We start from the raw sequence: 15,365 nt of genomic DNA on the forward strand, positions 1-15,365 counted from the left end.
TAACTTGGCTCCAATCAATAGTTATCTCACCTTGGACCTAACAATCCCAAAAGAGTTCCTCCTTAGGAGGAAATCTTTGCATACTAGAAGGATGAGTTTCAGTAGGCCACATGGCCTTATTTCATGGTTAATTTTTGGTATATTCTTATTTAAAGCCTCATGAGCTCAATGGCTTTTAGTCAAATCTAATTTATTGACTAATGTGCGTTACTAGGGCGCATTTACAAAAGGAACTTGGTGTTTGAGGAGGAGAAATATTGTTTTAAAAGCTGATGACGCATTATCAAGTGATTGGGGAGAGAATGCATTGTGTATGGACAGGCTGCCAGAGAACATCAAGAGAAAAACTTTTCTAGTTATAGCAATGCAGGGGAATAAGTGTCTTAAAAACACATTTATTCCACATCCAATGTCTCACTGACTACAGCTCAACCGCAACTAGAGAGAAAGAGAGCACATTCAAACTGCAAAAACTTCTAGATCACATATGAACCGTCAACCTGTATCAAATTCATTGCTTATGCTTACAACAAGCTTCTTTAAGCTTATATGATCAGAATCCTAAATGGTATTAATTTTGTAACATACATGAATTCATCTGTCGTCACAAATATAGGTTCTGAGCAGAGACAATTAAAGCACTCAAAAAGTTGCCAAAAGATAAGATAGGGTGATTTTGTGAGCAATGAATTATACCTATTGTTGACGATGCTACTGTAACTGGGAGCACGAAAAATTAAGGGGTGCAATGATCCAAGTGGAGGAGATGGAGGTCCAGGCATAGATGAGTTCTGTCTCTTCAAGAAGACATCAGCATTAAGGGTCTGGATGGAGAGCTGTTGAAGGCTGTCTGAACCTGAAAAATGTGTAACAATGACCAAGTCATCAGTAATTAAAATCATTTACTCGATTAGATAGAAACTGCTGGTGCTACCTCATAAGCAAATCTGTAAACATCTTTTTTTTTTTAAAAAAGGAACTCAATTATTCAACAAACCACATTACTTATTGCCCTGTTTCAATGATTGTGCGTGAATACTAAGCTTACTAGGCTAGCTAAACTTACTAGACTAGAATTCAATGATTGCAACATTCCTTAAACCGATTATTACTACCACAAAATGCGATGCACACGTCACACCTTAAAGCGTCAAGAATAGTCACTGGAAAGGGTGCAATGAATTGCTTAAAACCTTATCATTTGTAGATTTTTAAGATCAAGAAAACTCCAGGTGTATCTCTTGTTGCCTATCATAAAGGCCTCTCCAGTATGACTTATTCCACTTCTAGAAACATAGAAAATAGGTGCAGGAGTAGGCATTTGGCTTCGAGCTTGCACCAGCATTCAATAAGATCATGGCTGATCATTCCCTCAGTACCCCTTTCCTGCTTTCTCTCCATACCCCTTGATAGAAAAATAGAAAATACCTTCTCATGGTTCTTAAACAGTAACTGAATGGGCATCAATAATTATACTGCAGGTAGAATTCTGGTGCAAAAGGGAGGCTCTAAACTATGGACTGCAAAACTATAGGTCAGGCCACATGCATCAATCTGTATCTAAAAACAGATTCCTCGATTCATTCGTAACAACATCTCTTTCTGCTGGGATAAGATTGTGAAACCACTACTTGTTGAGAACTGAACAAATGTAGAGGCCAAATAGCATTTTGACAAGCAGAAGCAATGACATTGAATAGCCTTTTATTCCCATATTTAAAAAAAAAAATCCCAGGAGAGCAAGACATCACTTACTGCTACTCGACTTGGGAATAGGCACAACGTCCCATTCAGGTGGTGGAGAGTCTTTCTCGCCCTCTGAACTGCTGCTATTTCCCATTTCCTGACCAGAACCACTTGAAAGGAACTTTACCAGTGGTGATGGCCTTCCATCTACTAATTTACCAGGCACTAAAGGAAAAAAAATGTTTTAAGAATTATAATTAGTAAAAAAGCTTTCCACGTCAAAAAGAAATTGTGCACAATCCTAATGTGAATTTATAATTTGAAACATTTTCAGAGACACGAGAAACCCCTACCTCTTTTTGGTAGGTTCCTCAGTTTTGGGCAATTCGTCAAGGTTGAAGATACTATTTTGGCTGGAAAGGTTTTGCGCTGTTTGTTCTCTAATGGAGTAGTATATGGCAACTCCAGCGAACTTTAAAAAAAAAAGAGCCAATTAATATTTTAAAAGAAAATTGTCCATTTATATTATAAGTTTGATGTTAGAAATGCTTTACCTGGATTTAATGTCATTCTGGGTGTCCTTTTTGACAGTTCCTAGGGGTTTCTTTCCTTTAGATTTTAACATGTGAAACATATCTGCATCATCTTTCTCTTTGATAGACAACACTGTTTTCCCTTTTTTCTTATCTGAATCTGGAGACTAAAGATAAAAAATGCTAGTCAATTTTGGTTTGCAGTCTTTGAAGTCATTAAGAGTTTTAGCACAATTACCTCCCCAAACACATTCATCAAGTAATTCACCAACAGTTCCATATATGCAAGGTATTCCTCTCATCACCAGTCTTACTGTCTGCTCTGGACTCCAACATCACATCGATCTCTATTTCTGTTGCTACTTTAGCCAGTTTAAAAAGCTTAATCGATTATACAGTGGTGAGAGGAGTATCTTATACCTATGTGTAAGGCAAAGGTGCATACAAAGTGTTCAGCAAAACAAATGACCTAATCTACCTCATGTCTCCTGAGTTCACTCTTTTTCACCTCCAATACCTACTCTCCTTCCCTCCCGCACCATCTCCCACAGCACCATCCAAGGCCCAAACTCTGCTTCCGATGAGGGTGAGACTGCAATTTATGTGCATTTCCTCCAACCTAGTATACTGTGTATTGCACAACTCTCAATGCAGTCTCTACATTGGAGACCAAACGCAGATCAGATGATCATTTTGCTGAACCTCCTCCATTCTCTTCACATGCGTGACCCTGAGCTCCACCAGTCACCTGCCACCCCAATTTTCCATCTCTCAGACAGCTCTGCCCTTTGCCTTCTACACTGTTCTGACGAAGCTCAATGCAAGTTTGAGGAACAGCACCGTATCGTTCTACTAGTCACTTTGCAACCTTTGTCTCGTGCTGCTATGTCATTTAACCACCTCTTGTTCTCCACCTAATCACTTACCAGCTCATTGTTTCTTTTCTTATGTGCTTTTTGTAAATCCCCTTTCCCTTGCTCAGTTCCTTCTTATAAACTGTTCATCTGAAATATCTTCTCATTACGATGGAGGATTAAGCCTGAAACATTAACCTATTTATTTATCTCCACCAATGCTGTGCCTGACTTGCTGAGTGTTTTCAGCATTTTCGGTTTTTGTTTCAGATTTCCAGAATCCGCTGTATTTTGCTTTTTTTGTTTTACTATGAAGGAGGGATGGAGACAGTGCCAAGGGAATAGAGTTTGGATCAGGGTCTGAAGATGATGGCCACAGTCATCCCAATGTTGAGCTGCTGGAAATCATGACTCTTCTAGGACTTGATGTCAGACAAGCAAATTGATAGTATGGAGTCAGTCCAAGCGTTTAGAAAAGTGATGGAGGGGTAAATCTGTGCACCATCACATACATATGGAAGTTGTCACCAAGGGATAGCACGGAGAAAATGAAGAGGAGGAGCTCAGGGATACATTCCTGGGCAGAATCTGGAAGTGACTGTATGGAGGACTTACAAGAAGCCGGTGCTGTTGATGCATTGGCCGTATTTGGATAAGCAAGAAAGAAACCATATAAGGGCAGTCCCATGGAACTCGATGAGGGGCTTGATCATCGTATCCAGTGCCGTGGAAAGGTCGAGGATGGATGTGAGGGGCAGTTATAATGAACCATGGCCTCAGTCAAAGTGGATCTAATTCATGACTTTGGTAAGGGTTGTTTTGGCCCTTTGAGGAGGATGGAAGCACAAATGGAGAGATTTAAATAAGTTACATGGGAGATGGTCACAGACCTCGGATCTGACATGCTGAAGGTTCTTAGCGAGGAACGGGGGATTGGAGAGGGCCAGGAGCTGGAGAGGACAATGGGTCAATGGTGGAGGTTTTGTGGGGAAGCACAGACTATGGCTTACATGATGGCAAGAAAGATTAAGGTACTGACTGGAAAGGGTATTTGCTAGTTATTTACTCTCAATATTATAATTTGAAAAGAGAAGCAGAATTAAATCACTGTGCCTGGAGCAGCTCATATGAAAGGTTCTACTTAGAGGTTTGAACCCCTCTTCCAGCTATAATAGAACTTTATTAAAGACCAGGCTTTTCACACTTAGCTGTGTCAAGGTACAATTGTCCATATTTTATAAAAAGAATGCAACTAACCTCTTTGAGAGGTGATTCGACGTCTGGATTGGACGTTTCCGTGGTGGTGGAAGAGCTGTCATCATTATCGGCATCTTTTAATTCATCCTCCTGTGGCTTTCCTTTCACCCGTCTGTCTTTTTCTTCACGTTTTTTCTGTGCTTTAGTTTTGCGCTGTAATTTTACTCTCCCTGTGATAGAAGATAAGAAAGTGTCCACAATGTCAGAGGAAAATTCAATTAAGATTCAAACCAGTGTGATTAATGACCGGAACATGCAGGGACATTAAAGTTGGTTATGCAGACTTGAGTTGGTGTAATGTACTCCGACACTGCAATGGGATTCGATTACTCAGCGAACTATCCTCGGGTGACTAAAGAAAGCAGTGAGCAAATACAAAGTATTTTCCTACAGTGTGGCTGGAGGAACAATAAAAATCAGAAAGCAAGACAAAATATGCCACTTTCCTATATCTTGCAGCTTGTTCTGCATTAGCATTCATAGATGTTGGAGAATAGATTGAGTCTCTTGGACAGGAGTGGTGCATGGCACTGGGAAGTGATGGTAGAAGGAGAAAAAAAAAATATTTTAATGTTGCTTTAAATAGATGGAATATAATATTTTGCCCAAATCAAAAGTAAAGAGTCAACCCATAAGGATGACAATTTTTTAAAGAAATTATCAAACTTGTTGGTATGCTAGGAATTGGTATCAACAATTGGTATTATGCATTTAAAATTCTATTGAGTGGAACTGTACTCATAAATTAAATCAACTTGAGAAACCCAACATCTCCACTAGCAGATTCAAATAAAAGTTGAGGTTAAGAGCCGAGCCAATTCAGCCCAATGAAGCTCAATTTTTTTCAGTAATCAAGACCGGCTCAAGAAGCTGATCCGTTGGGAGCCGCAAGCTGGCTTTTATCACTAGTTTTTGGTTAGTAATCAGTTAGCAATTAACATAGAAACATAGAAAATAGGTGCAGGAGTAGGGCATTCAGCCCTTCGAGCCTGCACCACCATTCAATAAGATCACGGCTGATCATTCCATGGCCACTAATGACCTCTGTCATATCAACTTCAGCTTTATCTGTGTGCACACACTCCTCCATCCCTACAGAATGCTGCACCAACTGCATTCTGTACAGGGTGGACTGTTTGCACCGAGACATCGGCCACTCTCCCCGCTCCATCCTCCCGCTTCGCCTGCCCCAGCCTTCAGATATCATTGATTTTGATCGATCAATTTTCTCTAATTCAGGATAGGTCAGAAAAGTAGCTACAGTTTGGTCCCAGTTAGTCCCTAGTAACTTTATCCAATGAGATACAATATTTCTCAAAAATGAAGGGCTGTATTATATTCTACTAATTGCAGTTTTTTAAAAAAATAAGAAGGAAATTTAGTCTTGTCTACAGAATGTAAGCAATTTAGTCTTGCCTACAGAATAATGGACAGCTGCAAGTGTTTTACACAGCCATAATCAAAAAGAAGCAAACTTGGGCTCTTTATTCAGCTCATCGCAAGAGTGCGTTATGTCTATTCAGCTCATCGCAAGAGTGTGTTATATCCAACTCAATTCCGTTTCCATCAATATCAATTGCCATTAATATGTCCTGCCGTCAGTGTACTTCAGCAATTACAGCCAATCTTAGAACATTATATTGCTTGAAAAACTGTTCCCTTTGCTCCAAGTTCACAATAGCTGGTTCTTCCAGCTGTTGATATTTAGCCAACCATCCAGCAAAGATCAGTAGCCACCAGGGGCAATGAATGAAACAAGTAAATGGTCATCCATTTCACACTGATTGCAGTTAGTCCGTAAGTCACTAATAAGTCTCTGTAGTTTTATGGAAGCCCTTCTTGGTTTATCAGAAGCTATTCTGGCCAAAATGAAAGCTGCCGGTGCCAAAATGCGAACTCACTGGTTAATTTTAAAACTGAAGTTGCAGTTCACTGCATACACACGAGTACAAAGAGGGAGAAGGCCTCATTTGTGCAGATGGTTACACGCTATTTTTTTTTTTTTACTAGGCAGGCATTTAAAGTAGGTGACCCGCAAAACAGATCCAGGTGTAATACTATTCATAGGTTAGCGCCAGGAAAATAGCTGGCAAGGTTTCTCTTCATAAACTTTTCTTTCCGAACTCAGGCTGCCAATTTGGACCGAAGAAAATGTTTGATTATCGAGGGCTATCACAATTAAAATATCAAAGCAATTGCTAATGAACTTAACCCTCCCCCATCATGTGCCAGGATTCATGTTGGAGAGCTTACCTTTGGATCCTAGTGTGTTCCACTGAGCTTTGATATACTACAAAGACAGGGTGACTCAGTTAAATGGAAGTGGACCGTGATGTCAAAATTATTTCCACATGTATTGGAAATCGGCCCAGAGTAGATTATGCACTACAACGATTAAATCAGGCTAAATTTCTTCACGTCTGGAGAACCTTCCTAGAATACAGTCTACAATAATTGGCAGCAACCTCCAATCCTAGTAATTAACTGGTCAACTCTTACCCCTCCCCAGAGAACTTACATTTGGATTCTGATTATTGACATTTGATAAGACTATCTACTCACCATTACTCTGCAGGTTAGAGCGATCCCTTGAATCTTTCTCTCCAGCTACTCCCTCTCAATTACCTGTTGATTTGATTCCTTCTCTTCCCGCTTCTTGTTTTTATTCCCCCCCCCCCCCCACCTCATTAACAGCTGTATACTTCACCGTGTCCCATTTTGGATAGCCAACTGAACCATTACCTGATTAAACAAGTTGAACATTCTTCCCCATTATCTGCCTGCTAAACTTTGTAAAATGTTTCCCCACATTGTTATCCTAAGGGACAGCCTCTCAACCCTTCGAGATTTTAATGCATGCATTCTTCAGCTGTATTTCTTCCTTGTGTACCAAACAGTTTTTAATTGTGGCATTTTCTGTATTTTCTTTATAAATGCCAATAGCAGGAACAACAGATTTTATGGCTAAGTCTGGCATCACATTAGAGTAAGTTTTTTTGGGGGGAGGGTGGGGGCAGTGTCGGTAAGGAAACATTGGTTTAAAAGTTGAAGATACTAGACCAGGATTTTTTTCTTAACTGGAAAAATAAAATGTATAGTCTTCTCATGACAGGAGAAATGCATTTGTGTAAAATACACTATTTTCTATTCCTAAAACTCTTGCATTTATAGATTATAGAAATTTACTGCGCAGAAGGAGGCCATTCAGCACATCGTGTCTGCGCCGGTCGAAAAAGAGCGGTCCCGCCTAATCCCACTTTCCAGCTCTTGGTCTGTAGCCTTGCTGTTTATGGCATCGCAAGAGCATATTCAACTATCTTTTATGTGATTGTGGTTTCTGCCTCGATTACCCTTTCAGGCAGTGAGTTCCAGACCCTGCCACCCTCTGGATGAAAAGGGATCTCTTGAACTCCCCCTAATCCTTCTACTAATGACTTTAAATCTATGACCCCTGGTTATTGACCTCTCTTCTAAGGGAAATATGGGCTTCCTATCCACTTTATCCAGACTGCTTATAATTTTATTTAATTAAGTCTCCCCTCAGCCTCCTCTGTTCCAAAGAAAACAACCTCGGCCTATCCAATCTTTCCTCATAGCTAAAATTCCCCAGTCCTGGCAACCTCCTCAGAAATCTCCTCTGTACCCTCTCTAGTGCAATCACATCTTTCCTGTAATCCCAGACAGCCACCTCTTTTGGACAAATGGCTCTATTTGCCATAACTATTAGGTGTCAATTAAAAAGGTGCCGCTTAAACTGTATTAAGCGCACCAATTATTTTGGGCAGTTCAATCACCTGCTCGCACCACTTTTACCAAAACTTTAACTGTCTATTCTTGATTATTTCCCTGTTGTAGCCCCATCTTTGCTCCGTCGAGTCTAAGTGGTGCAGACTGGAGTGTATATGGTGTGATACAGATTTGGCCATTCATCACCAAATTTGGCTGGATCACATCAAGCGTCAGTGGGCCTCAATCTTCTCTACCAAAACCACCCAGTACTCTGGATCAAAGATAATTCCTAAGGGGGGGAAATTCTGTATAGCCCTGTTCGGGGCACTAAAACTTTAAAAGTTGAAAAATTAGCACCAAGCGCTAATCATTCTCGCCTCCCTTAAATTTAGTTTTCGTGCTCCAAGAGGATATGGAGCACTAAAACAAGCTCAAACCACTTCTCCTAGAGCGTTAATGTCAGAGAGCAGGGCGGTAACGGCAGAGCGCTAAACAATTTTGAGTGCATTGGTAACGGCACTCTATCACAGAAGTTGCTTTCCTTGCTTAAAAGGGAAGGGCCAATGATGCTGCACAAGCTAGCTGTCGGCAGTTCTGTTTGTCAAGATGATTTGGCTGACTGCCATTACAGCCCCAAAACACTCACAAAGTGGAGGGCTTGGACATCTTGCACCAATGAAACATTAAAAACTTTGTGCAGGCACCGGACTGGTGCAAATAATAAAGCTTATGCTAGCTGAAAACCATTCCCTTTAACAACAGCTCCTGAAGGGTTAACAGCACCTCCTCTTGCTGGTGTTATTGGCGCACGGGCAATAAAGCAGGGGGCGAAAGTACATTTTCCATCCGGGACGATAACAGGGAACTGCGCATTTTATGATGTCACGATCTGCGAGGCGCGAGAGGCCCTGGCGCTAAGAGTTTTGAAAGATAATTGAAAGATGGGAGTGATGGGTTATGGGGAGCAGGCAGGGAAGTAGAGCCGAGCCCAAGATCAGATCGGCCATGATCTTATAGAATGGCGGTGCAAGCTCAAGGAGCTGAATGGCCTACTCCTGCTCCTATTTCCTATGTTCCTACGCTCCTAGTTAGCACGAGCGCTAAACTGGCACTGAAGTTCGCGGGCGTCACTGCATTCATCGTGCCTGGACGCTAACCCTCTAGTGCCCCATTAGCACCCCCACCAGGCACTAACCTACCAAATGTCTAGACCCTAGTTTCTTCTCTCCAATACCAACTAGCTCCTTAAAATCCTCTCCTCTGGCTCCTTCACCTTAACTTTCAACAAGTTCACCAAAAACCTGCTCATGGATGTTCAGTTTGAGTTCCACCAGGACCACTCTGCTCGAGACCTCATTACAGTCTTGGTCCAAATATGGACAGTGGTGAGGGGAGAGTGACTGCCCTAGTAAAACTGGTCAATGGGAATCATGGGGAAAACTCTCCACTGGCTGGAGTAATATCTAGCACAAAGGAAGGTGGTTGTGGTTGTTGGAGGTCAATCATCTCAGCCTTAGGATGTCACTGCAGGAGTTCCTCAGGGCAGTGCCCTAGGCCCAGCCATCTTCTGCTGCTTCATCAAATACCTTCCCTCCACCATAAGGTCAGAAGTGGGGATGTTTGCTGATGATTGTAGTGTTCAGCTCCACTCACAATTCTTCAGATAATGAAGCAGACCTTGCCCGCAAGATCTGGACAGTATCCAGGCTTGGGCTGATAAGTGGCAAGTAACATTCACGCCACACAAGTGTCAGGCAATTACCATCTCCAACAAGAGAGAACCTAACCACCTCCCCTTAATATTCAGTGGCATTACCATCGAATCGACCATCAACATTATGGCGGCTCCAGAAACCTAACTGGGCCAGCCAAATAAACACTATGGCGACAAGAGGCAGGGTAGACTGTGGCTAATGACTCACCTCCTGACACCCCAAAGTCTTTCCACCATCTACAAGGCACAAATCAGGAGTGTGATGGAATACTCTCCACTTGCCTGGATGAGCGCAGCTCCAACACTCAAGCTGCTCAACACCATCCAGGACAAAACAGCCCGCTTGATCGGCAATCCATCCAATACCTTCAACATTCACTTCCTCCACCACTGGCCCAATGTGGCTGCAGTGTGCATCATCTACAAGATGCACTACAGCAACTTGCCAAGCCTTCTTAGACAACACCTCCCAAACCGCCAACACCTAGAAGGACAAGGGCAGCAAACGCATGGGAACACCATCTCCAAGTTCTCCTCCAAGTCACACACCATCCCGACTTGGAAATATAGCCGTTCCTTCATCGTTGCTCAGTCAAAATCCTTGAACTCCCTACCCAACAGCACTGTGGGAGTGCCTTCACCCACCGACTACAGCGGTTCAAGAAGGTGGCTCACCATCACCTTCTCAAGGGCAACTAGGGATGGGCAATAAATGCTGGCCTTGCCAGGGACGCCCACATCCCGTGAATTAATAAACGAAGTGTGAGCTCATGGGCTCATTAAGATTGATAACCATTTATTCAATACCCTCCATTGTTCTCCTTCTTCCCTCCCCCATTAACTTCACCTCTAACTTCTCTCCCATCCATCCCTGCCTCAGCTTATCTGTTATGGAAACCCTCATCCAAGTCTTTGTCATGTCCAGATCGACTATTCAAATATTCTCTTGGCCAGCCTCCCATCCTCTACCTAAACTACAGCTCATCCAAAACTCTGCTGCTGGTATTCTATGCCACACCAAGTCCTGCCCACCCATCACTCCTACCCTTGCTGATCTATAACTTCTGGTCCGCCAACACCTCAAATTCAAAATCTCTTCATGGCATTACCCCTCCCTATTTTTGTAATCACCTCCAACAGCTCCAGCACCCACTCCACCCACAACTTTCCATTCTTATGACTTTGGCAATTCCCCTCACCCACGCTGGCAGCCATGCCTTCGGCCGACTAGGCCACACACACTGGAATTCCTTCCCTAAACCTCCCCACCTCCCTCTCCTCCTTTAAAACCCAGCTCTTTGGCGGAGCTTTTGGTTAGTCCTCCTAATATCTCCTTTGGCTCAATGTAACTTTGTGTTTTGTTTTTGTGAAGTGCCTTGAAGCTGCTTTCTATGTTTCAGGCAGTATATAAATGCAAGTTGTGGTCTACACAAACAGAATGCTGTATTACCTTTATTTTTTGAGGCTGGAGATGGAGGCTGTTCTGTGAAGACATCTGGTGATGGGGATTCGGGTAGTTCACATCCTCTGTCTGCTGTATCTCCGAGGCTGGTGATATCAGAGTCCTCTGAGCTGTGCCTAGTATTTACATTGTCTGTACATGAAGTAACAGGAGGTGACAGATGTGACACAGTGTTCTCATTATGCTGCTCCTGTTGCTGAGGCACTGCTGGTAATTGTGGTAATGACTGTAGATCCAGTTGTATTTGTGTTGGTTGCTGGTGTGTTTGGTGACATTGTCTTGATGTCTTCGACCGCCTGTTTGTCTGGCTCTGGGGTGGATTTGCCTCAATGGCAATGGCATTTGCTTTTGTAGATGTAATGGACGCTGTTGGGGTAGATGTTCTACCAGTGCTATTTGAGTTATTTGCAAAATTGTTTTTTAGTTTTGGACTTTCAAAGTCTAAAGAGTTTCTGTTACTGTGCAACTGCGATGCAGCGGAGAACTGCTTGTGGTTGGCTACACTGGGTCTTGAAGAACCACCTCCTCCAAATACTCCTCTTGAAGAATTGTGATTTGAATCTGATCCAAGTGCATTTAAACTGAAGACAGCAAACAAAATTTAACACGCATGAGAAGTTGCATAATTGTAGACCGTTTCACTTATTTATCCAAAATCTATATTTGAGCAGATAGTAATTTCTCAGTATTTTATTGCTGCGCTGAAAAACAATTGTTTGAAAGTGTTCATTATTTTATTAGATCACATAAATTAAGTTAATTGTAAGATACTATTAGAAGATCCTGCAACTACTATGATGACAATTACATACAATGTTATGGACAGACACTTAGGAGCGTATTAACAGATAGTAACACCTTTTGGGGTTCAGAGAACATGATAAACCACAAATGAAACTAAAGCAGTTTATGGGCATAAACAGAAAGTCTTATTATTGCTCCAAAACACACCGCTATGCATTTAACTTTAAAGTAAGTACAAAACCAAAATACGTAAGGGGAAAAGATTTAGTAGTTTAGGAATCAAAAGGGCCAGGCAATCAAAAATGGAAGTAATAGATTACCATGTGACTCAAGCAGAAATGACATGACGTTTTGCTTAATAATCAGGAAATACAATGACCGTACAAACTGAACGATGCCAGTATTTTATACACTACAGTAACATTTATTCAGCACAAAAACTTTGTTGATTGAGTCTTAACTTGTATCGAAATCAATGTAATAATTTTAAATCCAATTACATAATTTTTCCCTCCCGTTTCAATTTTCTCCTCTCATCACCCCACGAGATGTCTGCGTTCCTCAAATTCAGCCCTCTTGAGCATCCCTGATTATAACTGCTCAATCATTGGTGGCCGTGCCTTCAGCTGCCTGGGCCCTAAAGCTCTGGAATATCCTCCCGAAACCTCTCCGCCTCTCTTTCCACTTTTAAGACGCTTCTTAAAACCTATCTCCTTGGCCAAGCTTTTGGTCATCTGCTGTAATTTTTTCTTATGTGGCTCGATGTCAAATTTATTTGTTTTGTCTTGTAACACTGCTGTGAAGCCCCTTGGGACATTTTACTATGTTAAAGGCGCTATATACACATTAAAGTTGTCTCGGCCTCATTCTACAACTCGGCAATATAGGCTTCAGCAGCCCTTCAATATCCCACTCACGTGAGGTTAGCCTAGAGAGTCTACATTGGCAGAACACAACCATGCCAGAGAGGAAAGGGGCATAATATTATTATGCGTGACTTGCTGCAGTCGAGATGATGCTCAAAGCACTTTCCAGCCGAGATTACTGGATAGCAATTAAGTAACAGCAGCAGGGCCAATATTTACCCTTCCTAGCTCACAGATATCAAGACTAATTGTAGCACACAACTGGCACCCTAAAATACATTGGTTAACTCAGCACAGACCAAGAACCAAAATTGGAGCCATCTTGACCCTTAGAACATAGTACCACAAGATGGGATGTAACTACACGCTGCGCGGGAATTCCCGCTGTTTCAAAAAGAACGCCTAAAAACGTTCTTTTTAAAAACAATTGCTAACAAACAATTGTTTTCTGGGTGGTGGAGGTAAAGTAATGGCAACAGAAATAAATCAATCTCTATTTGAAATGCATTGACACGGAGCACATATTACCACTAATGGCAAATAAACCGTCTCTATCAGGAGGGGGGGGGGGAGGGGAAAGAAGTCAAGTATCAGTCATTGCTCACAGAAAAAAAAAAGGATACATCTGAAGTGAGGAAGCCCACAATTAAACCTTGGGAGTTCATACAACATTTATAAATGTGAGTTTTTCTCTTTATTTGTAATTTTGCATGATCTCTTAATTAGATGACTGCTTTATAATCACTCATAGTTACCCAATAGTCTCTATATACAATGGAGGTGTGTTATGAACACAAAAATGTGACTTTTTACAGTGCCAAGTTTCTAGCAGGAGTCACAGGAAGACACAAAATTCTGGGACATGCACCTTAAAAAAAAAATAACCTGCCATCTGTTGTCTTCCTAACACAGATGAGACTGCACACAGGGAGGTTAAAGTAACAGTGACCTCAGTCTTTAATAAGACACTCCAGGGTGAGGAACAGGCCTTAGGTGCCGGTTTATATACAGTGCTCCCAAGGGATGCTGGGATCCCTTGGGACTTCAGGAGATGAGCTCCCTGGTGGCAGAACATGGGAGTGCATGCTTTACAGATAACCACTCCACAACGATGGTGTTGTGTAAGAAATGTTCTCGTTAGAATACTAAACAGAACCAATAATTTTTGGTAATCTAGTGACCAAGGACAATAAGGACATGGCAACATCAGGCTGCTAATGCTGCAGAAGAGAACATCCTATTGTTGTGGCTCCCAGTTTGAAACTTCAAAACGCATCAAAAGTTCAACAAGGAGACAGAGGGGAAAACAGGTAAGTAAATTATAACCTTCTTAAGCAAAAAAGTATAAGGCATCAAGTACTGTGACTGAGGTTGCACAAAGTGTGACCAGGTTCCAGATCTTGGAATTTGTTTAAACTTGTACCCATGTAGAACCAGAGGCACAGCTTTCACTTGAAGGGGGTAAATTAATCTGAGGAAACATTATTCCCATGAGCAAGCAGTAAATCTATCGAATAGGCTCTCTAGTGAGAGAGTGGAAGCAGATATTGATTCTTTAAAATGCAAATTAGTTATATTTATTTCAGATAATACTATGGGATACAGTACATGAGTAACTTGAGACATGACATATGGTAAAGTATAGCACGCTCGGGAGGAACAGGCGAGCTTGGTTCTATGGCTCCTAAAGCTTTCCATCACTGGGGGTATCCTCACTTCATATCTGGATCTGTTGTAAACGGACAGAGATTGATTGCCATGATTGGTCAACAACTTCATTGTTGCTGTATCATGCGACTACCAGGATGGTAGATGGGCTTTGATCTTTCTTCGTCTAACAATTCCTATGTTTCTAATCTCTAGGATACTCTGGCTCTGAGTCTAAAAATTCCAAGACGACAACTTTGGTTGTCTGATTATTTTAACATTTATACCATAAATGATAATATATTATGACACTTTACTCCACTTGGAGATTTGACAGAACAGAACTTGAGTTATTCACTATAAATTAACGACCATGATAACACATTTTGTTACATGGCATATAACACCTCAGAGAAACATCACAGGAGATCTATATGTAAATAAAAGAAGTAAAATATCATGTGGGAAAAGGTACAATGTTAGAAGTAATAAACTGGAATCAAATCAATGCAGGCAATATATTCCTGCAAATCCACAATGAGGAAAACATTCCGATCAAGACCATTATACTTACTTTCCATCTGATGAAATACCAACTATTCTCCTGAGATCGAATGTCCTTCCCATGTCGAAGGGAGGATTGGAACCCTCTAAAGACAGGCGCCTTTTGAAGGGCTCCCATATTCCTTGAGCTTCTAAATAAGCTGTTCCAATCACCAAAAGGAACAAAACACTGGGAAAGAAAGCAAAATAATTACAAACCAAATAATATTTAAGCCGCACAACACAAAGTAACTCCCTTTTTAAGCAGATAAGGAAACCCAAAAGGGGAGCAGTCCGAGGACAAGTAATTCTCCAACTGTACAAGATTAC

General features: G+C 41.6%; 1 protein-coding gene across 3 annotated transcripts in view; it reads right to left on the bottom strand.

The window, feature by feature from the left end:
• Positions 1 to 15,365, bottom strand: part of tmem131 (transmembrane protein 131) — a 254,435-nt gene that overhangs the window by 13,463 nt on the left and 225,607 nt on the right. For all 3 annotated transcript variants that reach the window (XM_070892447.1, XM_070892448.1, XM_070892449.1), the window contains exons 30-36: positions 15,067 to 15,225; positions 11,224 to 11,816; positions 4,331 to 4,500; positions 2,241 to 2,386; positions 2,040 to 2,158; positions 1,756 to 1,911; positions 697 to 856 (exon numbers count right to left, since the gene is read on the bottom strand). In XM_070892447.1, the coding sequence (XP_070748548.1) occupies positions 697 to 856; positions 1,756 to 1,911; positions 2,040 to 2,158; positions 2,241 to 2,386; positions 4,331 to 4,500; positions 11,224 to 11,816; positions 15,067 to 15,225 (1,503 nt within the window). The remainder of the gene's footprint in view (positions 1 to 696; positions 857 to 1,755; positions 1,912 to 2,039; positions 2,159 to 2,240; positions 2,387 to 4,330; positions 4,501 to 11,223; positions 11,817 to 15,066; positions 15,226 to 15,365) is intronic.

Source organism: Pristiophorus japonicus, chromosome 10 (genome assembly GCF_044704955.1).
Source record: "Pristiophorus japonicus isolate sPriJap1 chromosome 10, sPriJap1.hap1, whole genome shotgun sequence".
In the NCBI taxonomy this organism is placed as follows: domain Eukaryota; kingdom Metazoa; phylum Chordata; class Chondrichthyes; family Pristiophoridae; genus Pristiophorus; species Pristiophorus japonicus.